The sequence below is a fragment of the Mus caroli genome, unplaced genomic scaffold, assembly GCF_978045245.1.
Source record: "Mus caroli unplaced genomic scaffold, Mus_caroli_1 scaffold_18, whole genome shotgun sequence".
Classification (NCBI taxonomy): Eukaryota; Metazoa; Chordata; class Mammalia; order Rodentia; family Muridae; genus Mus; species Mus caroli.
In genome coordinates this window covers 8,299,206-8,325,260 of record NW_028227273.1, presented here as the reverse complement: position 1 = coordinate 8,325,260, position 26,055 = coordinate 8,299,206, and the positions used below count along the sequence as shown (strand labels likewise).

Sequence of the window (26,055 nt, the reverse complement as noted above, 5' to 3'; positions counted from 1 at the left end):
GGTTGTCGCCCCTGTCCCTAAATCTCTCTCCTGACCTCTGCTGACAGGAGTGCTCCTCAACATGGACTGTGCAGCAGAGTCCCCTGGGGACTTGTAACCCAATCCATGTGCCTCTCTCACCGCAGCAAACATGACTTGGTTGGCTGGCCAGTACCAGGCATGGGGTTATTCTCCAAGTGGGTGTATTGTTGCCAGTTGGGAGCTAGGGTCATAGAGCATCAATTCTCAGTACTTTATGTGTCTACTGACCCTCATCTGGTGGTTGATGTAGCAAGTCTCAGTGGGGGTCATGTATTCCAAGAGGTAAGTGAACTCCTCTGCATGGCAGCTCAGCACCTTTCCTCCAGCCATCCCACCTACCGTCTCTGACGATTACCTTTAAAGAAACATGGGGAGGTACGAATGGTTACTGGCTGGATGGTATTGACAGAGAGTCCTGAAAATCCAGTTCTAGCCATTTACTTAAAGAAAACTAGAGAAAATAGAAGGGGATCCCTTATGCCGCACAGGCCCACTGGGAAGGTTTGGGGGTGCAATCAAGAGCGTCCTGTTTTAAGCCTTGAAGGAACAAAATGAAGGGCAGGAAATATGCGACATTGGAGCAGAAGATGGCTTGGGGTAAAGTCCGAGTGTGAAGATCTGAGTCTGTGTCCACAGAGCCCTACTGGAGCTGGGTGTATACGTCTGGAATCCCAGAACTCCTACGGCAGGCTGGAAGGAGACAGGAGTGTCCCCAGAAACTCATCCATCCAACCAACTTGGAAGATTCAGTAGTGAGCAAGAAAGACCATCTCAAGCAAGGTAGAGGTGAAGACCAATACCCGAGCTTGTCCTCTGTTCAACCCCCTCACACGCGAACATAAAAGGAAGTGTCCGTACATAGTTAAGCAGTGTTGGTCAAACTGAACTCTCTGATGGTTATCACTAGACAGGTCTATGAGGCTCTGCCAGCTCTTGAGACATCACCATCACTAGAGGTGGCATTCAGGTGGCTCCCACCACAATGTGACTGCTCATGGTCAGAGAGGCTGCTCAGCTACCGTCCGGGCAATTCCTCCCATTCGGTAGGTCTGAGGAGAGTAGCCTTATTGTGAGGTGATGGGGCTGCAAGCCTTCCTGTTATGGGAACCTTAGCTATTCTTATTTTGATGTCTTTAGCCTTTGAAAAAGACAAGCGAGGTTAGGGGCCAGCAGCCTGATATCATCAGTTTTTAGACAGACAGTCTGTAAATGATTAACCCGTGTACAAGCAGAGCAGAGACAGATACCAAATGAGAGCAGAGATGCCAGGCCTCAGCCTACATTTAGTTACCCTCTGGCCATCTGCAAGCCCAAGGAAGGAGTCAGTGGTTGGCGGCATCTCTAGTGCACAGCAGGTGCTCCGAGGGCGGATGGCGAATCTGGCTGTTCTGTTCACTGGGGCTGTTTTCCCTTTTGTGTGTTCAGTTTTTATAGCCAGCCGTTTGTTGTGTTCTGCCAGTCCCCTACTCATGGTGTGGCTCAGCTCCTTAGTGCATGCAAGAGGCTAACCTCAGGGATCTCTCCTGACACTGGAGACATTTACCGGAGATGCTCAAGCATCCGTCTCCCTGGAGACGCCCTTAGCTATCTTGACTGTGGGGCTTTTGGAATGACTTCTCCTTACTTAACAAAGACATTTCCAGCCATCCCAGTGACTCAGGAGACCATCAACTACCCGAGGCAGAAGTTCACTTTTCTCAGTTCTGGGTCTGTCCACATAGTCTAAGAGTGTGTCGGGACTATGGATTCTCAGATTCATAAACCAGACTTGCTGAACAGAAGCCCTGAGATCGTTCAAGCACCTATCTGCTTTGTTGGGCCCACAGTGCTCAAGGCCCAGACCTAGTGCTGTGTGCGTGCGCGCGCATATGCACGCACATGTGTGTGTCTGTGATTCTGTGTGTGTTTGTGTGTCTGTGTCTCTCTGTATATGTATGTGTGCGTGCATGTGTACATGTGTATGTGTGTCTGAGTGTGTATATGTAGGCACACGTGTGTGTGATTTCTCCAGTCACATTTGAGTGTCTGTCACATTTCCTCCATTTCCTATCTGCTGAGATACACATTTAATTCTAACTAGAGGGGACTTGTCTTGAGTGTACATATCTGTCTGGGAAATGACCTCAGCTCTCCACCCCTTGTTGGTGTCTCGCTCCCATGTGGAAGGAGTTTAGGAACACACAGGTTGTCCACTGTGTGTCCCCAGTGATTCTGGACTGAGAAACAGACAGTTTGATTCACAGACCGTCTCTGACACACCACCATGATGGTACCAGAAGGGACTGTATGTGTGTACAGGAGACAAACACTAATGGTTTCCCTACCAATGAAAACTCAGTCCTAAGGCAAAAAGACTTTATATGCTGTTAGGAATTTCTGAAGAAAATATAATACCCTTAGAACCAAGTAATGCTTTGTCAATATCGAATTGTCCACTTAGCCTTTACTGTGACAACAACCCAAACATGTGTAATAAAATGTGACATGAGCCTGCACACAGGCTTCCCTGCAGGTGACCTCCCTTTGTGCAACTCTGCTCTGCAGGATTAAAAGGCTAATTAGGGTGGCCAATCTAGTTGAAGCATTAGGCATTCGTGGAAATGGGAAACACCCATAAAGGGTAAACATTAGCTCGAGATCCATGGCCAAGACTTGTAGGAGAGAAAAGAAATGCATATAATTTGTTTGAGTGGGATTAAGAAATAACAGGGCGTGGTAACATCTCAGTGTGCTGTAGCAGGAAAGAACTCTTATGCGTGGAAACAATGGCGTGCCAGGGAGCCCGCGCACTAACTGTGCCATCGCAGGCCCTTCTCGGGTTATTAGGTTCTTTAGAACCATGGATGGCTTTTATTCTGTGAAAAGACATTTCAATCGAGTTGAACAGAAGGCAAAACTACATAGTAATTTTGAGCCCTAAGTAGACAGATTACAATGTTCTTTACCTATTATTGTCAATACTTGGGTGTTTTATTCAATTAACAATGATTAGAACTACTAATATGAACGAGGGCGTTAGGGTGGGGATGGGGAAAGGACGCAAAAGAAATCTTAAGAGTTTTTTTTTTTCCCCCAGAAGTAACCAGCCACCTCTCTGAGCGGAGAGCAGGCAGCACCTGTAGACCATGTGGTGTGTAGATCATGTCTGCTGGGCGAACGGCAAAAAAACAAACAGTAAAGCCTCTAGCGCTCTGGAAGTTCAAAGTCCACTCTGATGAGAAAATGTCCCGTGGAAGAGAAACCTGTTAGAGGGTGGGAAGAGTTTCAAAAGAGTTTCAAGCAGGGAAGGGGAGAGAGAGAGAGAGAGAGAGAGAGAGAGAGAGAGAGAGAGAGAGAGAGAGAGAGAGAGAGAGCCTTGTCTAGAAAGGGAGGAATCCCACTGCAGTGAGAGGCTGGGAGGGAGCACAAAGCACCAAGACTCCCAAGATGGCGCTTGAGGGAACACACAGAAGTGAGGGGTGAGCAGGACCCACAGGAGGAAGGCAGTCAGGGAGGAAAATGGGCCTGGCAGCCTCTGCCCAGCTTTGGGTGGCAGGCTAATCTGTGGTGCTCAGTGGCAGGCTGTGTCCGTGCTTCGGATGTTTGTCCTCCTTGCAGCTCTTCCCATCGGTAGCAGCTCCTGACACAGACGGACAGAGAAGGGAAGTAGGCCCTCCTTCCTTTGTTGTCCTACTGTCTTCTTCCCTCTTTTAAATGGAGCACCGACTTACATACAGTGAAATTCACCCTTTCTGGCAAGTTAGTTCTGTGTTTTGACAACTGTGTAGTCATGGAAGCTACCAGAGACCATGGAACACTTTTCATGGTCAAGCCCCCCACCCACCATCAGTGCCTGGTGGGCCTTGCAGTGCCTGTCACTTCCCCTCCTCTGGAATCTAGGTTCCATGGCACTGGAAGTCTGTATGTGTTGACTCCGCCACTTCAGCATCTTGAGGGGCGTCCATGTTTTTTGTTTCTGCTCCTTATCTGTTCTTTCTGTTTTGCTGGGTGGATTCCAATTCTCCAGTGGACACAGGTCCTTCACTGAGAGTTTGTCGGTGTTTCAGTTCTTGGTGATTATAGATAAAGCTGCCATAAATATCTGCACACAGAGTTTGGGGTGATGTAGCTTTTCTCATATTATTTGAATAAATATGCAGAAGTAAGATGGCTTAGTCTACTTTATGAGAAACTTTCCAGAGTGAAAAGAAGCATTTTTATTCCCCAAAGCAGCAAAGAAGAGGCTGAGAATCATCCCCTAAGACCTTCTGGTCAGTGCCATGTCAAGTTTCACTAGCTCTCATGCAGAAATTACCCAGAGTCCTCCTCAGCCACAGACCAGGGGAAAGGATTTTGAGTTTTTAAAGGCACCAAGTGCCTTGGTGCAAGAGGAACAGGGTCACCCTGCCCTCCTGGGAGACCATACAGGGACAACATGGAAGAGGGGAGAGACATTGCCTTGTTTTCTCAAGCAGGAGATTTGAAAGAACAAAAGATGGAGCTCACGAGGCCCTCACCCCTCAGTCACAATGTTACAGGCACAGATTGGATCTGCACTTCCCTAACCAGGGGCTAGCAGTGTGGAGCAGAAATGATAACTTCAGTGCTTGGAGCCTCAGGACTGAGAGGGCTGGAGAAGGGCAGACTGTGCTGACAGTGTCCCTGGTATTCACTAGGCTGCCAGGCTTCCATGGTGCTTGTGTAGGTAGCCCTGAGCTGGGTTTTCTGTGGGAAGCGGGGTTGGAAGGTGTGGTCCTCTGCTCAGTGAGACAGCAATTACCAGAACTTCTCTCTACTCCTTGCTTCTCTTCCTCCAAGCCCTTGTCTCACCTTAATTCTGTTCCTTTTATTGTTCTTCCTTTAATCTTCGGACTTCTAAGATTGCTCTTCCTTGGTAGGTCGGACAATAGATCCCACCCTGTCCACCTTCTGGGGACCCTGCCCTGCCTCCACAACAATTTTGAAGAGGCCATACTATTTTTATTTATTTTTTTAATTGGGGGTGGGATGGGGGTGGGGAAGACCCTCACTGTTTCTCAGGCCAGCCCTGAGCTCACACTGATCCCCCTGTCTCAGGTCATGTGCCATTTTTTTCATACACCCAACGATGACTTTTTAATTTTAAAATTAGTTAGATTTCAAAAATTGCCTTAGCAAAGAAGTATCCTAAGGAAAACCAAAGAGTTAATTCATTGTGGCATGGGGAGTCGGGGCAGGCACTTAATTCACTTAAAAGGCTCTGTGAATCCGCAGAGGCAGAAAGGGGCTAACCTGGGTGAGAGAGGGATTAAGCCTTGTGTGTGCGTTCTGCCTGTTAGAGCGGGAACCTTGGAATCGCTGGTGTTGACAGCATGGGGTGGGAAGCTTGTTACAGGGTGGTAACCTTGTAACCTTTTGGGTTGTGATACCTGCTGCTTTGAAAGGCTTGGGAGTTATTTGCGGAGAGACCAGATGTCTAGGCCTCTCTCTTCCCACAACTGCCAACTCGGGTACTGTGCTCCTCAGGTGAGCCTTATCACCGTGTATTGCATCCCCAGCGCTCGGCTATGCCACCTTAGATGAGCTTCGGTGACTCACCGTGGACCTCACTGGCACACTGGGGGTTGGGTCCCTTCCCTTGGCAGGTGTCCAACTTGATCAATTTCCCAGGCTAGGAGCCTGGGGATGTTTTATTCTTTGCCTCCCTCCTGGGGATAATGACTTTTCCTGGATACCAGGAATTCCACAGCCTGTAACTGAACAGGTAGAGGGAGGAGTACAGAAGGAAGGCAAGCCAATGAATGCCCTGCCTAAATGTACTTCTTTCTGTGACTTAGCACTATTCACAGTACGCTTGGGCCTAGTCACCTTAGTTAGCCAGGTGGGGCTGGGGCCCGTCTGCCTCATTTCCCTTCTATCTGACAATCACTTGCTGTGCCTCAGTTTACACCAGTGCTATAACCTCTGCTCCATCAGCAGCCAGTGTTTTCGTGCGCTGGAGAGCATACACCACTACAGTTTTGGCCCGTGACTGGATGGCACATGAACTCCACTGTGAACACAGCAGAGCTCATTTAGAAAGGAAGATGAAAAGGGCTTCTATTAAACTCGAGATGCTAATCTTGAAATGCCACCAGCATTCTTCCGGTTCAATTACACACTTAATGAAACATGCAGACCCTCCCGAGCCTCCTTGCAGACCTTCTGATGGATGCTATGACTCTGAGAAGATAACGCACCGAATGATTCCTCCTGAGAAATCAGTCGCTGCTTCCTCTTTCCTGTTTTGAACATGAAGGGTTTTTAAAAAGTGTATTGTGTGAGTACAATATGCAGGGTATATCTTTGGTGCCACATAAATATTTACTTAATATTTAAAACTCCTTGTCATGAGAACAGTGGCACCCACTTTCCTCATGGTAAAATAAGAGCTGCCACTCTTTTCAAATCCTTCAGGATTTCATTTTGTGTGGTTGGTTTTTTTGCCTTCCTGTTGGTACTGCCAGTCAGGTCAGTCTGCCCAGACCGGGGAACTATGGAAAGGCAAGCTTAAATGAACTCCCAGAGGTTGAGTGTTCCCCAGGCCCCAGGTTGACTAACACTGGACCGGACCATGTATCTTAGTGCTGTTTTATTTAGCTCAAAGTTTAAAAGGAAAACATGCTATCACTGTGGGAAGACGTGGTGCGCTGCTGCATGGGCTGGCTACATTGTATCCACACTGGGGCACAATGTATCCACACTGGTTACATTGTATCCACACTGGTTACATTGTATCCACACTGGCTACATTGCACCCACACTGGCTACATTGTATCACACTGGTTACACTGTATCCACACTGGTTACATTGTATCCACACTGGTCACATTGTATCCACACTGGTCACATTGTATCCACACTGGTTACATTGTATCCACAGTCAAGCGTCAGCATTGAATGTCTGTGGTCAGATTACCTGTTCTTTTTTATTGATCTTGGATCCTAGCCTCTGGGCTGGTGTCATCTATGCTCACTGTGAGTCGCTACCTCAGTTAGACTCACTGGACGTCTAGAGATGTGTCCCTAGGTGACTCCAGGGCCAGTCGGATTAATAAGATTAAGAATCAGAGCCCTGTCCCTTCCAGACCAGTGTTGGAGCTGGCCATGGCTTCTCTCTCCCTTGACAGATTAAAAATCAAAACAATGCAACACAAAACAAAAAAACCAAAACCAAACAAACCAACAAAAAACAGAAACCGAAAGAGATTAATGACTTGGGCAGAAATTTCAAGTTTGCAACAAAGGCAAAAGATATTGGCTTATCTCCTGACACCCACTTCAATTATATTTCGAAAAAGGGGGAGTCAGCAGAGGGAGCTCAGAAAGAAACCCCTACAACCTGCTTGGAGAACTGCCCCTGCATGCTTTAGGGCTGGCCCTGCAGTGAGCAGTGACAGCAGTGCCCAGCACTGGCCAGTGGTCCTGTTGGTTCTGATCCAGGCAAGAGTAAACCCTTGAATTTGATAGTCCCTCCCACACAACTGCCTGAAAACACCCAGGAATCTACGTCCTGACACGAGCAAGAATTTCCTGCTTGGTTTTTGTAAAGTGAAAACTATCTCTAAAGGATTATTACTATTGAGCTCCTTTTGTGTGGAAAGAGAGAGGACAATGAAGATGTTGAAGATGTGAATCCTTCAGTGTCCCGCCTGTCAGCAAAAGTATAGTGTTTAGTGGCAGGCCGCCCTCTTCGTGAGTTTCAAGTATTCATAAAGTCTATAAGGAAATGGATCCCTTCCCCCAGGGGAGGGGGGCTGACTAAGTTTAGATGCACAGACTAGTAGCCACATAGTACATAATTCGTTTTGTTCTTTGTATCAGCCCATTTGCAGCCTCTCAGAGATGGTTCTCCACTTTGAGGCTGCTTACTATTCACTAGTGCAAAAGGTACCCGGACTGTGAAGTTTATGAACTAATCAGGGAAATCTGTAAAAGGTGCCAGGAATTTGAAGTTTATGAACTAGTTAAAGGAGTTAGACGGCATATCTGGAATGTTTGGGGTTACTGAAGATATAGTTACCGCTCAGCTCGTGCCTCTGTGGGTTCTTGTTCTCTCAGACCAGTCAGGTTCTCTGTCTCTACAGAAAGTTTCACCAAGTACTCATACTAAGTGGTAGTCGCTCTCTAACTTTTGGAAACCCTTTCTGCTGTCTGGCAGAGAAAGTCATAAACGTGACCTCTGAGAACTGACTGGGACCTCCAGGCAAAGGGGCGATCATGCCCACTGAGTGTGGCACAGTGCATCCCGAGACAGCGGGGAACAGCCTTCAGCCAGCTGGAGGTGTTAAGGGACACCTTGTGTGACTTGTCAGTTTCCCAGGCTAGGGGCCTGGGAATGTTTTTATTCTGTGTGTCTATCCTGAGCTTAAAGACTTTTCCTGGGTACCAGAAATTCCACTGTGACTCTGGAATGTAACTCAATAGATAGAGGGAGAAAGCCGACTTCCTGCTTGAGTTTGCCCTCTTGTGGTCAGGTGTAGTAGTGCACACCTGTGGTCTTAGCACTGTGGAAGCAGAGGTTAGATTGGGCATGCAAGCCAGTCTGGACTACAGAAGCAGACTTCTAGGATGGCCATAGCAAGACTCTATCTATGAATCGGAGAGTGGACGAAGCAAGGGATGGATAAATTAATGATATGAAATGTCTTCTCTCTCCTACTCTCCAGGGCTCCTCTGTTCATGCCAGGGAGACATCAAACCACTAGGGCACCAGGGCATTACTTGATGATTTAGGCACGGGGGGCGGGGGGGGGACCTTTGAAAAGGAAACTGGAGAACAGTTTATAAAAGATACTATCCAATTATTCTAGCATGGTATAATTCTTGAGCCTATTGGTTGATACAAGGTCAGGTTATAGTGGGGATGCTCTATACATTTCCCGTGTTCCTCCGGTGTTTGTGCATAGTTTTGAGTTGCTATAGATGTAATACATCTTTAGACCACTGTATTAATCTTAAATAGGTTCTTCCTCGGTTGTTGACTAATGTAGCCATGCAGTGAGGAACGTCTGCACTCCATGGTTTTATAGCTTTTGTTTGTATTTAGTGATTGACTTAGAGCTAATTCCTAAGGATCTGACAAGCCAGATCTCTTTGTGAATCTGTTTGCCCTTGGTATGCATTATAATATTGCTTCCTGAAAATGTGTGTCACGTGCCGCTTTCTCTAGCAGTAAATGAATAAATCAGTTCCCCCATAGCATGCCGGTAACACACACTATCATGTGGAAACAAAGCTGTAGCCTTATTAGGTATGAAATGGTCCATCCGTGGTGCATCGGTAATGCTCTGCTTTACATTTTAAAAATCCCTACTGAGCGTATCTTTCATATTTATCCTGCAAATATTTTTACATTTTTGAGAATCATTTACCCCCTCCTCTCCATTCCATCTTTTCTCGTGTCTCCTTCCTGCTGCCTCTTAAATTTCTGACCTCTTCTTCTTTAATTATTAATAACACATACACACGGGGGGGGGGAGAGAAAGAGAGAGACAGAGACAGAGACAGAGACAGAGAGAGAGACAGAGAGACAGAGAGGCACCATCATAATTCCTTCTCTTTTCCTCTCTTCTCATTGCTACCTCTTCTCAAGCTCCCCCTCTCTCTATAAATAGACAGACAGACAGACAAACATGAAAAGAGATAGCAGGTGTCCATGCCACAAGGTCTTTTTCATACATCCTTCCCCCTGGCTAACTCTGCACCCTGCTCCCTTACCCGATCTTCACACTTGGCTTTTGGCTTAAGCTTTCCCCCTCAGTGACCACACACTCTCTTTCCCCAGAAGGTGTCCCCTATCTGCAGTGATCTCTTTCTAGTAATCCTAGTTTCTCCAGGTACTCCTAGTTGACCACCTAGAATGAGGCAGCTTTGCTTTGTAGCCTAGGCTGACCCCCGAGTTTCCAGCCACCCTCTTGCCTTGGCCTCCTGGGTGGTAGGATTGCATGTCTGATCCTCCATGGCCTGTGACTTCCCAATACATTTGACATAAAATGTAACTTAAAAAGCAAGGCAGATGTGCTCTGTGGCTGAAGTAGTAGAAATTTCCAAGCAAGTTCCATTCAGACGGACCCCGTGTGCAGGAGCGACCCTTGGCAGTCTTCCTGATCATCACAGATGCCTCCTGTTTGACTTCATAGCTTTACACAACCTCCCACCAGTATCCATCACCCCTCACAGAGGTATCTGAAAATAACTAGTTGACTTCACCCCATGAGGGCAGCAGTGCAGCCCCCATTTATTGAGAGAGATGCCAGCAGAGACTCATAGTGGGTCTTACTCTATTGTCCATGATCACATCACCTAAACGTGTGCTAAGATTGGAATGTTAGACATTTTGACCCCCTAGACCCTCAAGCTGTGTGGGTCAAGCAAAGTGATCGTGAGGGAGTGGAACAGCTGGGAGCAGTGTGGTTTGATGGGCCATAGGTTGTAGCTAGACATGACAAGATGCACATGAATTCTAGGGTCGTGGTGGTGCATGCCTATCATCACAGCACTTGGGAAGCAGAGGCAGGTGAGAGGTGTGACCCTGAGTTCAAGGCCAGCCTGGTCTATAGAGTGAGTTCCAGGACAGCCAGGACTACACAGGAGAAATCCTGTCTCAACATAAACATATACAGACACCCAAAACAAAACAAAAAATATTGTATGTGAATTCTGGCTCTGCCCACCCAGGGCCCTCGCTTCCTTCATCTGATCACTGAGACTCCTCAGACCATCACACACACACACACACACACTCAACCCACCTCTGCCCAAAGGTCAGTGTTGGGGTGCACTAACGCCACCGTCCTCCTCTCTGCTTGTGTCTTCTGCAGCCCCCAAAGACAATGAAGAACGAGTGTTCAGGGAGCGTATGCGGCCAAGGAAGAGGCAAGGGGCTGTCAGGCGCAGGGTCCACCAGGTCAATGGCCACAAGTTCATGGCCACCTACTTACGGCAACCCACCTACTGCTCCCACTGCAGAGATTTCATCTGGTAAGTCCCTGGAGAAGGGAGGGTGTTAGGCGTGGAGTGGGAGAGAGTGAAGCTCAATCAAAGGTGCTAATGTGAAGGAGAGAGGCTTTCTTCTAGGGATGGTGGTGCACACCTTTGAACCTGGTGCTCAGGAGGGTGGGTCTCTGAGTTCAAGGCCAGCCTGATCTACATAGCAGGTCCAGGTCAGCCAGAGCTGCACAGTAAGGGGGTAGGGGTGGGGAAATTGAGATTTTCCCATGAAAACAAATAATGAATGAAGTAATGTTCTTCCAGACAGAAGCATCATATTTTAATTTGAAACAAAGGAGTGATTTCTCTAATACAAGTCCGAGAGCACTGTATATAACTTTAGGAGCTGGCTATATAGTAATTTTGTCATCATTTTTTAGAACTCTGATTTTAAGGTTTAAAAGGCAGACCTCAAGTCCCAGTGTGACAGACAGCAGACATGTGAGTTTTAGGTACAGTGAGGCAGGGCTATGGATGAGTAGGTTGGACTACGCTGTTTCCAGGCTAACTAACCTTGCCAGGAGAACCCTGCTGTGACCGTAGAAGGAACCTTTTTAATGGTTGATTGAGCCCCTGGTCCTGACGACAGACTGCCCATAATCCTTGACAGGCTTTGGGATGCCCAGGGTATATGTCAACCAACCTCAGGCCTTATCTCCCATCACAGAGCACTCTGTAAGCATGTCCTGGTGCCAGGATTGGGGGAATCACCTTCTCACCCATGAGGAGGGGGGTGTTTTAGTTGACTGGCTTCTGCCTAGAGCAAGGAGGATTGCTTGTGACTTTCTAGAACGTTGCTACCCCAACTGGTGTGAGTGTTTGTACAGAAAACCAAAGCTTGATACAGGCAGCAGCCCTGTACCTGCTCCAAAGTGAGGCTGTCCCTAGGGCCTTCTGGAAGGTGTTCTTAACCCTGCAAATGGTAGTGAAATTACACCGCTCAGCAGACCCCAGAGCACTCAGCACAGCATGGGTAATGGCCAGAAGTGGGTAGCTTTGTGTGTTTATCTTTCGCCCTAGTAAAATTCTGTCTTCTTCCTTGCAGGGGTGTCATAGGAAAACAGGGGTATCAATGTCAAGGTAAGAGGTCTTTTATGAACTTAGCTTTTGGAACCCATGGTTGGTTTAAGGTTATAATCCCTTCTAGAAGGTGCACAATAGATCGGAAACCTTTAGAGCCTTTGGATACTTCCATTGTCCACCCTCTCTAAGAGGGTGTCTTAGAGAGGCCTGTCTACTGTGTTACTGCCTGGCCATCACTCTTATGCATGTATGACACATGCCACCAAAGCACTGCCTGTCTCCTGGCATCCCACGCAGTACCCCCTGCCATGGCATCTTGGCCACAGTGGTAGAAGGCAGCAGTACTTTGATTTCCCTCCCCTCCCCCATAGATGTAACACTTGAATAGAGGGTCACTGGAGTCACCTGTCTTGTTGGGGGTCTATTGCGTTGCCAATCCCCCTTCCCAGGATCTCCGAAAGGTACTCTCTCGCCAGCTTGTTGGTAGCCCTGATGCTTCGTGCTGAATCTCTCCATGATTGTTCTTTGGAATCATTATTAAGCACTTGTGGCTTACTTGAGGTGTTGGGGATTGCATTTCTCTAGCTAACTGGCTATCATGGAGAAGGCCAATTTGCACAGGGAGGTAGAATGAGATGCAGTGATGTCCAGACTTCTCTCTGGTGAGAATGGGGAGGACAGGTTGGCCCTTCAGGATTGAACTTAAGTCTTACTTTAAGCAGGACTTGGAAGTGGCTCTGCTAATGGCTGCTATTGTTTGTGAAAGTATACATGCACACAGTTACCTCCTTTAACCACTGAGGAGGAGCCGCGCTGCCCCGTGACCCTGCAGCCAGAGCTATAGGCCACATTATGTGGGCTTAACTAAGTTCAGTGGAACTTTTAAAGTTTGGCACATGGTGATCATAAAGCGGATTATTTTTCAAAGCCCAAGAACTCCTGTATTGTATGCTCCATCCCAGGCACCCCAAGGAGTCCTTGTGTCATGGCCCTGTGTGAGAAGGACAGTACAGAACCTTCAATAGTGAGGGCTCGGTGGAGGACTGGGCAGAGGGTGGTCCCTGACCTTGGCCATGGCAGCAGGACAGCTGGGTAACCTTCTCAAAGCTTCCAGCGCCCTTGGGGCATCGCTTTCACCCTTCCACACTCAGGAAGCCCCATAGTCCCAGTGGCAGTGCATTTTTGAGACCTTGCATTCAAGGCTTGAGGAGGGCATTCGTTTAGGTTCGGACATTGACAGAAAGGGCACGGCTCTGGTCGTGTCTCCACCGAGACCTGATTAGATCTCAGGGTGGGATCTGGCAGGCCCCGGTCATCGGTCAAGCTTCTTCTGTTTTTGTCGTTGACAGTTTGCACTTGCGTTGTCCACAAGCGATGTCATGAGCTCATTATTACAAAGTGCGCTGGGCTGAAGAAACAGGAAACCCCTGACGAGGTAAATATTTACAGTGCTGGGATTCTGTGCCTTCTTCCTTATCAGCCTCTCCCTTGTCTGCCCCTGATGTGACCCCCACGGGAGCCTTATCTCTCTGAGCTCCTGCAGTTGTCTTCATTGTGTTGAGCAAAAATGAAGGGAGTTGGCCCCTGCCTGCTGGCTTCAAGCATCATCGATTGCATGAGCACAACACTTAGTTTACCCAGTGAAGCTAAAGCTGAGGGATCATGAGGGAAATGTGGGGTCTATCTATCTATCTATCTATCTATCTATCTATCTATCTATCTATCTCAATATCTATCTATCATCTCTCTATCTCTATCATCTATCTATCTATCTATCTATCTATCTATCTATCTATCTATCTATCTATCTATCATCTCTCTATCTCTATCTATCTATCATCTATCTAATCTATCTATCATCTATTATCTAACATCTATCTATATCTAGCATCTATCTATATCTATCTATCTATCTTCTATCTAACCTATCTATCTATCTTTATCATATCTCTCTATCTATATCGTCTATTATCTTTCTATCTATATCTACCTATCACCTCTATCTATCATCTATCTATAGCTATCATCTATCTATCTGTCATCTATTATCTACCTATTATCTATCATCTATCTACCCATCATCTATCTATCTATCTATCTATCTATCTATCTATCTATCTATCTATCTATCATCTATCTATCTATCTATCTATCTATCTATCTATCTATCTATCTATCATCTTTAAGATAGGGTCTCTATGGAGCTCCAGCTGTCCTGGAACTCATTGTGTAGACCAGGCCAGCCTATAATGCTTAGAAATCGACTCACTTCTGCCTCCCAAGTTCTGGGGTTAAAGGCATGCACTCCTATGCCTGGTTTTGAAATGGAGAGTCTTGTTTCATTACCTCATCGGAACACTGAAGTGACCCAGTGATAAGTCCATGTGCAGTCAGTCATCAACACACAGCAGGAGCCGACCCTTAATGAGGTGTTCAGTAGTACCAGAGTGGAAGGAACAATCCAAGGGTGCTTAGAAGATAGAGATTAGAATAGTGTCATTGAGCACTTACTGTGCCCTGGCTCAGAAGCACTTGAACACATATGATTCAATGCCATAGCCGGTATGGCTATCATCATCTAACCGCAGAGAGCCTAGGAAGCACTGAAGTGGTCACAAAACTTGCCCAAGACACAGCTACTATGAGAGAGAGCTGGCTGCATTCAGACTCAGGTGGTCTGGTCTGTCTTAGAGCTTGAGCCTTGACTCCCTGTCTCTTAGCTTAGAAACCGGGGTCAGATTGGCTTTAAGGAAATTTCTAGAGCTCTGGGAATGTGGAATTACACAGGGGATCCAGGTGTCCCCTAAGGCTCAGGATTAGTGCTTCCCAACTCTCCTAAGGCTGTGACTGTTTCATTCGGTTCCTCATGTTGCAGTGACCCTCAACCATAAAATTATTTTTGTTGCTAAGTCATAACTGTAGCTTTGCCACTTTTGCTAATTGTAACGTAGATATCTGTGTTTTTCAGGGGTCTCGTGTGACCGATATAAAAGGATCTTTAGAAACCACCCCCTCCCTGGCCCCCTGGGGGTCTTGGCCCATAGGTTGAGAAGCGCTCATCCAGATAGCGGGCCTATTAGTAGGCTAGAAGACCTCCCTGGGGGAGATGGCAGGTGTACTGAAGAGTACAGAGGTCATCTGTGCCAGAACGGGAATTTCAAAGGTGTCCTTCTGATAATTCCTGGTGTAATAGGCATCCTATAGTCATAAGTCACTAGAATTAGGTCAGAGGAACCCCGGGAGGACTAGACACCTGGCTTTATTCTGAGTCCCCAAAGTGATTTATTCCTACCTACTTCTGAAAACATGTCAGCCAAATGGGAATTTTGAATCCAGGACCTTTTCTGTCCTTGAGTCTCCTCTTGCTTCCGTGTTGCTGCTGAAAGCAGCAAGGGGCAAGGCTGCGGGGGAGCCTTCTTTGCTCCCAAGAGTAGACTAAGGCATGGTCCCACAGCTGTGTGCAGGGGGGGCGCTGTTTTGTTGGCCTGGTTAAATGTGAAATCTAGAGATGACAATAGAGCTTAGTTGGTAGAGCGTCTAGCATGCAGAAGGCCCTAGGTTCAACCCTTGGCACATAACCCAAGCACGGCGCTGCACACCTGAAATCCCAACACTAGGAAGATAGAAACAGAAGGACAGAGGTTCAGGGTCATTTTTGGCTGCATGGCGAGGTCAAAGCTAGCCTGGGATATACGAGACCCATCTCAAGGAAGGAAGAATACCTTACGACCCAGCAGCTGTTTCTCCTGACCCTTGACCTCGGAGCATAACCTGCAGTAGATGGTTACTGTCATTGCTTTCACATGAAGATGGAGAGGGAGATAACGCGCTTTACTGCCCGACTTCCTTCCCGTGGACATTCTGTTGACTATTTACTGGGCACTTCCTGCATGGCAGGCATTGGACCCTGTCCAGTGGCAGCAAAGAACACATGAACCCTGACTCCACAGTCTTCACAGGCCTCATGGTCTGGGAACCTCAGGTTTCTGAGGCTTTCCCTCACTGTGTGGAAGGGACACGGCTCACGAGACTCTGGGCTTTGCACAGTTCAGAGCTCAGATTGGAAGCACAGAGCTGCCACTTACATCTGGTACCGGATGCTTCCTTCTATCTTTCCTAACAGATTGAGCAGTGATGTCTCCAGAGAGGCAGTGCTCCTAAATGTGGTCCACATCCCCAGAGACAAATAGTCAAGGTGTCAAGAATGGAGTTTCTTAGAAGGGTGGGGTTGGTCCCGTCCTGGTGTCTCCACCATGGACGGTCCCTGTGCTTCTGGAGTCCAGCATGCTTGGACTTTCGTCAGGTGACGAGTCTTTAACTCATCCCTTCGAGTCACTAGCTTTAGTAGTATAATCAGTGTAGATACACACACACACACACACACACACACACACACACACAAACACCACAAACACTTGCCGTTCCAAGTGCTTCATTTCCAACATCCTCTATTCAAAAATGCTCTGCTTTAATAGAGAGTTTGAAGACAGATGGGGCTCCACAGAAAGACTCCAGCTCAAATAAAAACAAAGTGTTCTGGTGATGTCAGGTGCCCTGGATGCCTTCTTTCCCACCATGAGCGCTTGCCCAGTTGCTTGTCTTGTGTCAGTCTGCGTACTCCTTGCTGGTGCAGTAAACAGGAATGCCGTGTCTTCCTGATGCCTTGGCTTTTGTCTGATTTTTTTGAATCTTGCAATTCTCTTCTATATGCGCACACATACTCCCATGGACATATCTACTTGTGAGTGTGTTGTCTTGGGGTTTGCTTCTCCATATGACTCTGGCGTGTTCTTGGAGATGTTTCTCACCATCTCATTATCTTCTCACTGTTCTGATAGCTGGGAATCTTTGTTGGTCCCAGTTGAGATCCGTACAGCTGTCTCCAACCCCGTTGGCCTCCCGATTACCTGGGTCAACTTTCCCTACCGCTTCACCTTGGTCTGCCACTCATACCTTTATTAAATTATTCCTAAGCTGGGCGTGGTGGCGCACGCCTTTAATCCCAGCACTCGGAAGGCAGAGGCAGGCGGATTTCTGAGTTCGAGGCCAGCCTGGTCTACAAAGTGAGTGCCAGGACAGCCAGGGCTACACAGAGAAACCCTGTCTCGAAAAACAAAAACAAAAAAACAAAACAAAACAAAAAAAAATTATTCCTCGTCGGTTAGTTTCTCTTCTCATATATGTCGACCGTATATGAGAACTGCAGGAATAGAGTAGACAGTGACCTCACCAGATCTGAGGAGTCAGAAAGGAACATGTGTGACTGACACACACAACACTCGTGCGCCATGAATCTAAGGTGGGTGGACACAATTCTTCTCAGTAGCCCTGGGGATACTTGTACTCTGACAGGACCCTAATGGATGCCCATAGATGAGAGAGGTATAAGTAGCATTCTGGCTACATGGGAGGACCAACCATTTCTGGGAGCTGGATAATGGGGGACACCATAGGCATGGCTTCATATCTGCACCTAGATCAGTGTCTGTGTCCAGCTCTCATTGTCTCTGAGTCCGCCAAGGGGACCTTTCCATGCCACAGTCAGCTGATGATCTAAGGCACCCTACGCACTACCCCCTCCTTGGTTCCTAGGGTCAGAAGCGCATCTTTCTTCCCAGGCTTTCCTGCCCTGTCTCAGAAGGGCCGGTTCACGTGGCTGCCTCACCAGGTGGGCAGGGAGTTGCTCTCGGGAGGTTCTGAGGAGACTCGAGAAGGTAAACAGTGCTGATTGGTGACTCTCAGCTCTGTAGAAATCTTCATGTCCCCGTCACTTCTCCATTAGTTTGCAGACCTCACTCTCCTATGACATCAGGTGGAGACGAAAAACTGTCCTTATATTCCAAATAAGCAGTCTTGAGGTTCCAGGGAACCTGGAAACCCAAGGCTGGGCCACTGCCCATACACCCAGAGCTGAGCCACTGCCCGGACACTTGAGTTTCTGTTCAATGTCCTCTCAGTCTATTCTGTCCCACACCTTTCTCCTTTTCACCAAATGAGCAAGTAGCAGCAGAGTTGATTAGAACCCAGAGCTCTGAAATTGCACACATGGGCACTCGGGCCTGTCTTTGCATCTCTTGCATGGTTCTGAATCCCACAGCACTTTCATTTTCTTGTCAGCGAAGCTGAGGAACCAGTAGCCCCACCCGCTATGGTGGTGGGAGAGTTTAAGGCAGTAGTGTCTAACTGAGTGTCCTGTGGCCATCGATCTATTCGCCATCTTCATCCTCCATACTGTGCAGAATATATGTGCTACTTTATGGGGTCTTGGATTTCATCTTAAGCTGCTGGAAGCTTCTCTTTTCCAGGCTAGACCTCTGTGCAACAAAGCCATGTTGACGGCACCCAGGGATGTCTTGTGACCGACTTCAGTGTGAGGTGCTCACTGCTAATTGCCTGTTATGATCATGTAGAGGCCTGAAGTCTTGGAGCAGACATGGGAAGCAGCCTCGTCTTGCCTGTGAATTAGGAAGGGAAAGCTGGGCCAGAGGAGAGGTTCCCTTCAGGGGCCTGCAGTGGTTTGTGCCTTCAGAGAACCCAGGGAGCAGTGAGCTCCCCAGAGGAGATGAGTGCTGACAGTGTGTCTTCCTGTTCCTGCAGGTGGGCTCCCAACGGTTCAGCGTCAATATGCCCCACAAGTTCGGGATCCACAACTACAAGGTCCCCACGTTCTGTGACCACTGTGGGTCCCTGCTCTGGGGCCTCTTGCGGCAGGGCTTGCAGTGTAAAGGTGAGTCTCTTCCCGACCCCTCAGCCCAGGATCCAGTCCCCCCTCCCTTCATTTTCCCTTTCGCAAAAAAAAAAAAAGCATTCTGTCCCCGTAGCGTTTCTTTCTAGAGTGGGTTCCAGATTTGGCTGGGGAATTGGCCACGTACCCTTGATAAGCCATTGTCTCTTGACTGTTTTCCCATTAAGACCTCTCTTGGAAGAAAGTGGCCAGGAGTGTGGAGGACACGTGACAAGGAAGACGTGGCTATGCCTCATAAAGTGGCTGCAGCCCAGGAGAAACAAAATGGAAGATATAATGAAAAGAGGCACTGGCCAGAGAGGGAGGGCATAGTTTTTGAAGATTAATGAAGGAATAGGTATAAGCTGGTGGACTTCTCTCTCCAGCCTTTGCTTGGAGTTGGCTCTTGAAGAATGTCACACGAGGGCATTGTCACCTGTAATCTTACTGATCCTCCAGGGGCTGTGCATAGATGACTACATCCCTATGGCAGAAACTGAGGCTCAGAAATAAGGTAGCATGCTCATGCCCCATGGCTTAGTCATAGAAACGGAGCCCCTATCTCGGGTTCCCCCGCTCTGCTCCTGCTACGCCATCTCCCACGTGTCTGTTCCAGTGAGCGTGCTGGTGTGCAGGAATAGCACACCAACGTGACACGTGGAAACATATTCAAAGAGCCTGAAAAAAGGGCCTCGTTATGCACATGATCCAGTGTGCCCACAGTCTTAGACAACCGTGAGCAAAGTAAGATGTTTACATGGAGAGTGGTTTTAAATTAAGTTTTATTTTCTGTCCTGATTATATGAATAAATCATAACCATCTTTTAATAAATGCCATATAAGGAAATAAGCGGGGTATGGACACACTGATCACCGAAGGGATGTTGCTAAGACATTGTAAATCATGGTTGCTGTAAAAATAAAGGAGAATAACAATGTTAAAGCAGGCGAATTCACAGTCTGGAGTGACTAGACCAGCCATGAAGATAAGGGCACGCTCTGTGGAAGAGCAGCTGTGGGAGGAAGGCCAGGGCTGGGGACAAAATGGCAAATTTGACCTGGTGATGGGTTGTTTAGCTTGAGGGAGCCATCATGCTGCTGGCCATTCTTGCTGAGTCAGCTTAGCATTTCCAATGATTGGTAGGAGTAGCTGTAAAGAAGATATTACCCTCAGCCCGAGGGCCTCAGGTGTGAGGAGAGGAGAGTCAAGGATGGACCTTTAGGGCCTGAGATGGTTGATTCTTGCATAAGCTGCAAAGAGCACAGGAAGGAAGGACCACATGGGTAGGAGGGAAGCAGCAAAGATTGGTAGGAATACACCCCCACCCCACCCCACCAAGCACTGTGTGAGAGCAGGGAAAGTAGAGACCAGCAGTGAATATGCGTTTAAGATTTTATCCAAGTCCAGTGGTGGCGCACGCCTTTAGTCCCAGCACTCAGGAGGCAGAGGCAGGCCAATCTCCGTGAATTCAAAGCCAGCCTAGATCTATAAAGCGAGTTCCGTGACAGCCGGGGCTACACAGAGAACCCCACCCCCACCCCGTCTCTCTCTCTCTCTCTCTCTCTCTCTCTCTCTCTCTCTCTCTCTCTCACACACACACACACACACACACACACACCAGATAGTAGAGCATAATAGTAGAGCATAATACAGACTGTGCAGGTCCCTGTGCCCAAATCCCAGACTGGTCTAGCATGGCCCTGCTGCTGCAGTCCCACCTGCATATTTTGGGTGCTCAGCTCACCAGGAATACAAGCTAGGTGACAGAGTGATAGTGGCTCTTTAAAATGAATAAGAGCCCCACCAAGGCAAAGTGACTTGTTTACTTGGGCATATTTTCATCTTTAAGAAGCCAGTGCAAATGAATTGTTATCAGGCAGTTCAGGGCTGTGTGGGGTGCAGTTTGGGGCTAACAGCATTATTTGGTATTTCCTCATAGTCCTCTGTGTGTGTGTGTGTGTGTGTGTGTGTGTGTGTGTGTGTGTGTTGCTTCATGTGAATGTCACTCAGGTTTCATTAGGTCACAAATGGCACACTCCATGTTTTGGTCTGTGTCTTCCTGGTGTCACCACAGCCTCCAGGAGCCTGTGGGTACTTCAGTCACCCAGTACCCCTATGCCCAGCCAGCTTTGTCCCAGAACTAGGCTTCTCAAAGTCCTTTCTCTGCCTCTTCCTCAAGTTGTCTGAGGCACAGTCCTCTTTAAAACCACCAGTTCACTAGCCTACCAACCCAAATCCAACCTGGGGAAGGACAGATCTGACGTTTAAACACCAGAGGGCGCCCCAGTAAAACTGAACAGGCAAGTTAGTTGCTCTTGGGCAAGGGAGTGTTGTCCAGTGTTGCTGGGCAGGCAGGACAGAGAGTTGGGTGTTGCTGACTTGCTGATGGGGGAGAGGTGGAAAGCCAAACAGAGGCAAAGTGTCCTGGACTATATGTTCTGCCTGAGCATGCTCAGGCCTTCTCAGTGATACCTGGTCCAGACCCAGAGGGCTATGGTAGAGTTTTCTTGTTTGGTTGTGTAACTGAAAAAACTTCTATTCCCACGTTGCCTTCCTTCATCCTGAGGCATCCATTCAGCTGGAGCCTCTATGCTGTGCCCAGTCCAGGCCGGGACTTTGTAGGGACGTTTGGGTCTCCTAGCAAAGCAGAGCAGAAGTGTAGAGTCCCCCATAGATCCCTGTCCCCCACACATGCATAGGCCCCACCATAAGTGTTCCACACCAGAGTGATCCACTGGTTAACACTGGTGGACCTGCGCCAACATGCTACCATCGTGCGAAGTCCACAGTTTCCATTGAGGCCTATGGTGGGCATCAGAAGATCTGTGAGATGAGACAGTTCTACATGACATGCATCCAGCCCTGTGGCATAGAAGGCAGTCCCCTGTGTCGGAGGATTATGAAAACAGCTGCCGAAAACATCCACGGGCAGGTTTTTGGTGTAGAAGTAAATTTTCAACTGATTTTGGTATAAGGAGAACCTCCGATTTATACTTGCTGGATTCTATGGTAAAGAGAACTTTTTCAGGGTTAGCGGCACCTGAGTTGTCTAATAGCTAAAATGGCAGTGCGTGCTGGTCTTCCTCCACCCTTGAACTAGCAGTGAACGAGGGTTTTATATCTTACGTCTTGACCAGTATTGGATTGGATATTGACAGTGTTTTAAATTTTGTGCGTTTTAATATTAATAGAATGGTGTAGTAGTATCACTCTCTCTCTCTCTCTCTCTCTCTCTCTCTCTCTCTCTCTCTCTCTCTCTCTCTGTCTCTCTCTCCCCTCCCTCCCTCCCTCTTCCTCTCCCCCCTCTCTCTTTTTCTCTCTCCCTCCCCTCCTCCTCCCCCTTCCTTCCTGGTGAACAAAACCAAACAGCTCTTTCTCACTTGACTGCATTTATAATCCAGTTGATTTTGATGCGTTTTTATCTTATCCTTATCCTGGATGTAATTTGTACATTTTTCTAGTTTCTTAGACGCTTAGTTTCTAGTTGCTTAGATGACTTAGGGACCTTTTCTTTCTAATACATTCACATTGTGTGCTACAAAGTTCCCCCTAAGCATGCTTTGGCTGCATCTCATCAAATTTGATAAAGCTGTCCCTTCCATATCAATCAGCTTCCCCCTGGGAGTCTTCCTTTGTCTTCCTCGTTAGTTGGTTTGAGATTCTCCAGTTATCTTTCTGTTACCGGCTTCTAGTTCCACACCGCTGTGGTCTGAAATCAGAAATCGTGTAAATGCTACACAACTATTTGGAATAAAATGTAGACATACAGCTTTCACAGTCCTACAGAGTGACCTCCGCTGATCTGGAGCTCATGCCTGGAGCAAGACTGCCCGACTCCAGCCCGGTGTCTGCTTCTTGGAACTTCCTGTGTTCCCTTAGAATTCCAGCTTCTGTGAGGAGTCAGGGTCCGCTCACCTTCCTCCATAGCAACGTAACAGTCCATGTGCACTGCTCTGAAGACACGAGTCCTCTCAGATTGTCAGTTTGGTTGTGAGCATAGCCTCTAAAGGCGGAGCCATCTCTCTGGCCCACTTTCCCTTTCTGAAAGCTGTAGTTTGTTGTAATCATCACCCTTCTGGGCCTTAGCCATCCAGCTATTATGGGGAATTCCCAGGTAGATGCCCTGGTTGTTGTAGTACAGTTGTTTTGGGTTCTTAATGTGGTGGTATGGAAAGAGGTGTTTTAGTGGGGGCAGGATAGGTAGCTTGGTGATACTCCCAGCTTCGATGGCCCCAATAGCCTGGAGCTTTTGCCACCATGATAACCCCAGCCTCAGACCCACTATGCAGACACAGCCTAGCCTTGGTTCTAAAGCCCGCTGACCATCTGGAAGCGCTGGGCCATTCCTGACTTCACTGGCCTAGCACCCAACATGCTTATAGCCCCAGAGCTGGAGCACAGTAATAGAGGCCTCTATAGCAATTGCTCCTCATGAACAGCTACCCCCCTCGTACTGCAGCTCCTGGATCCAATTGTAACCATGTACACCTCATCTGATGGTCTGTTGCAGGCTAGGATGTAAAGTCACAACAGTTCTAAAACAGTTTGATTTTTATGGCTTTTTATGGTCCAGCATGTGGTGTATACAAAGGGACATTTCTGTGTGCTGCAGACAGTGTGTGTCTTTCTGTTGGATGAAAGTCAGTGGACTCAGGTCTATCCATGTTATTGATATAGCTGCAGCATTTAACCATGACCTCGGGGATTTTCTGTCTTCAAGTCTTTTCCTGTCTGGTAGAGGAGTATTGAAGTCTCTGAATCTAATAGTGAGGCCATCCAGTTTTTTTTTGTTTTTTTGTTTTCATTTTTTTTAATCAGGTACATTTTGACATTTTCTTGCTAGGTGCATACGCACCAGGGATTTTATCTCCTTGGTGAGCCGGCTCGTTTATCACTGCCCCTCTTTTAATACGATGGCTATGCTTGTTCTAAAACTATCTGTATCTGGTTAATATACTGTGGTACAAAGAAGCAGATTCCCTCTAAAGGAAGTGGCAGGAGATACGGCCAAGAGCTCCCTTGGACACTGGAAACTGCAAATATTAAATTTATGTGTGCCGTGTTTCTTCCTTTCTTATGCATGTGTCAGAGTTGCAATTATGAATGTAGGTACAGTAAGAGGCTGATAACAACAACTAGCAATATACCAGGACACTTGTAACAGTTGAGCTGCCGTGTGCTAGCATCACGTCCTTTGCGGTTTGGGGTCTTATGAGTAAAACAGTCACTGTCATCATACCCATGTGACGGTTTGGATTTTAAACATCGTCCCCTGGCCCTTGTGTCAGAGGCTCGGGCCACAGTTTGGTTTGGAAAGTAGTGGAATCCTTGAAGGGACAGGTCTCCTTAAACTGTCCCCCCCATCCCCACCATCCAAGATGGAACCCAGGGCCCTATGCATTAGTAGGTAGGCAAGTATTCTACCATTGAGCTATACCCTCAGAGTCTGTTAAAGCTTATTAGCCCAGTTTGAAAGTTCCAACATCCTTGCTATGTCAGAGTCTAGATCCATTGCTCCATCTCCTCAAACTCTTTTATATGTTTTGTATTTTTTCTTGATAACCAGATATGATCTTCTAGGCTAAAGGACTGGCAGTGAATGCTCTGTGGTGTCTTATAGGTAGCTTGTGCCTATGGAGTACAAACCCCTCCGGCAGAATGGGGTGATTAGAATGGTTTTGTTAGGAGCTGATAAAACCCAGGAGTAAAGCTCAAGGAAGGTATTTCTTCTCTGGCCTATTTCAGGGCCATTGGGTTTTCTCTGGCCCTGTTGGAAGCTGGCTGAGTGTCTCCTGTGATTACCAGGGGGGCTCCCTATATCATGTGACCCACAGCAGAGCAGCGGGTAGACCACATATGTGGCATGCATCTATTTGGGCCTAGAATCATTTGGGTCAGTGAAAATAATTTGGTTCTTGCAGAGGCAGCTTCCTGTTGGCCTAAAGGAAGTGTAAATGTGCCTGCTGCTTGTTCTTCGTGTGTGCAGGGAAAGCGGCAGGGAGAAACACCCAGAGCCCTCATCTTCTGGACATTCTCTGCAAGGTGGCTGCTGGATGACAGTAGTTCTCTCTAATGGGATAGGCGGTGGTTTTATCTGTTTTTATTTTTCTTCATTTTCCAACCTCTTCCAAGTGAGCACGTTCCTTCTGTAACTTGGTAAAGGTCATGTTTGGGGCGTGAGCATTGGCTGTCTATGTCTCCCTTACAGTCTGCAAAATGAATGTTCACCGGCGATGTGAGACCAACGTGGCTCCCAACTGTGGGGTAGACGCCAGAGGAATTGCCAAAGTGCTGGCTGACCTCGGTGTTACTCCAGACAAAATCACCAACAGTGGCCAAAGGAGGAAAAAGGTAAGGAAGACAACGTGGATTATTCGGAGGTCTCTCCAGGCCTGCTTCTGGGGGTATCCTTACGTGAGGGTGGGAGATTCCTGGGTTTAGGATCAGCACCTTACTCAAAAATAGCATGTGTTTGTAGAAAGAGGCCAGATAACACGAAAGGCTCATTACACTTCAAAATCGGAGGAAGCAGATGGCAAAGCAAGCCTTAAGAGCTATGTGTGGGTTAGGGGTGTTAGTGCTAGAGTCTCTTCCTTCGTGTCCATGAAACCGGAGTTCAGTTGTCAGGAACACAACAGAATAAAAAGCTCACCAGAGAAAACAAGCTTTGAGATGAGGATCTTGAAGTCCCTTCTAGAAAAAAAAAAAAAAAAAAAAAAAACCTGACACTCTAGAACAATGGTTCTCAGCCTTCCTCGTGCGGGGACCCTTTAATACAGTTCCTCATGTTGTGGTGACTCCCACCCATAGAATTGTTCATCGCTACTTCATAACTGTAACTGTGCCACCACTATGAATTGTAATGTAAATATCCATGTCTTCTGATGGTCTCGGGGTCATTCAACTCCCACCAGTTCCCTGGGATCTCTGCTGCTTTAGGCACGGAAGCAGACTAAGCTGCTACCAGAGCTGTCCTGCAGTACTTAGTGTCCGAATCTGGGCCCTGGTGTTGAGGAGACCTGGGCACACAGAGGAGCTGGCTCCCTCATCTAGCACTGAGTTGGTCAGGAAATCGACTGAAGAATGCATGGCCTTTCCTTAGAGACCAAAGCCCCATTTACCCATATGACATTCTAAGTGTCATTTGGAAGAGTTGTATTTTTCTAATTTGTTCTTTGATGAGTCAAAGCCTACGGATGTAAACAGAGCTGGCTCTGCTTCAGCCCTAGTGCCCGCTCTAGAAAGTTTTAGAGGCCTCTGGAAAGCAGGTTATAAGGAGGATCAGAGCCACGTTGTC

The 26,055-nt window shown here is 47.6% G+C and overlaps 1 protein-coding gene across 1 annotated transcript in view; it reads left to right on the top strand.

Annotated features, from left to right (window-relative positions):
* Positions 1-26,055, top strand: part of Prkce (protein kinase C epsilon) — a 481,070-nt gene that overhangs the window by 290,036 nt on the left and 164,979 nt on the right. The window contains exons 3-7 of the mRNA XM_021186165.3: positions 10,842-11,001; positions 12,056-12,090; positions 13,383-13,468; positions 18,631-18,760; positions 24,967-25,109. Of these exons, the coding sequence (XP_021041824.1) occupies positions 10,842-11,001; positions 12,056-12,090; positions 13,383-13,468; positions 18,631-18,760; positions 24,967-25,109 (554 nt within the window). The remainder of the gene's footprint in view (positions 1-10,841; positions 11,002-12,055; positions 12,091-13,382; positions 13,469-18,630; positions 18,761-24,966; positions 25,110-26,055) is intronic.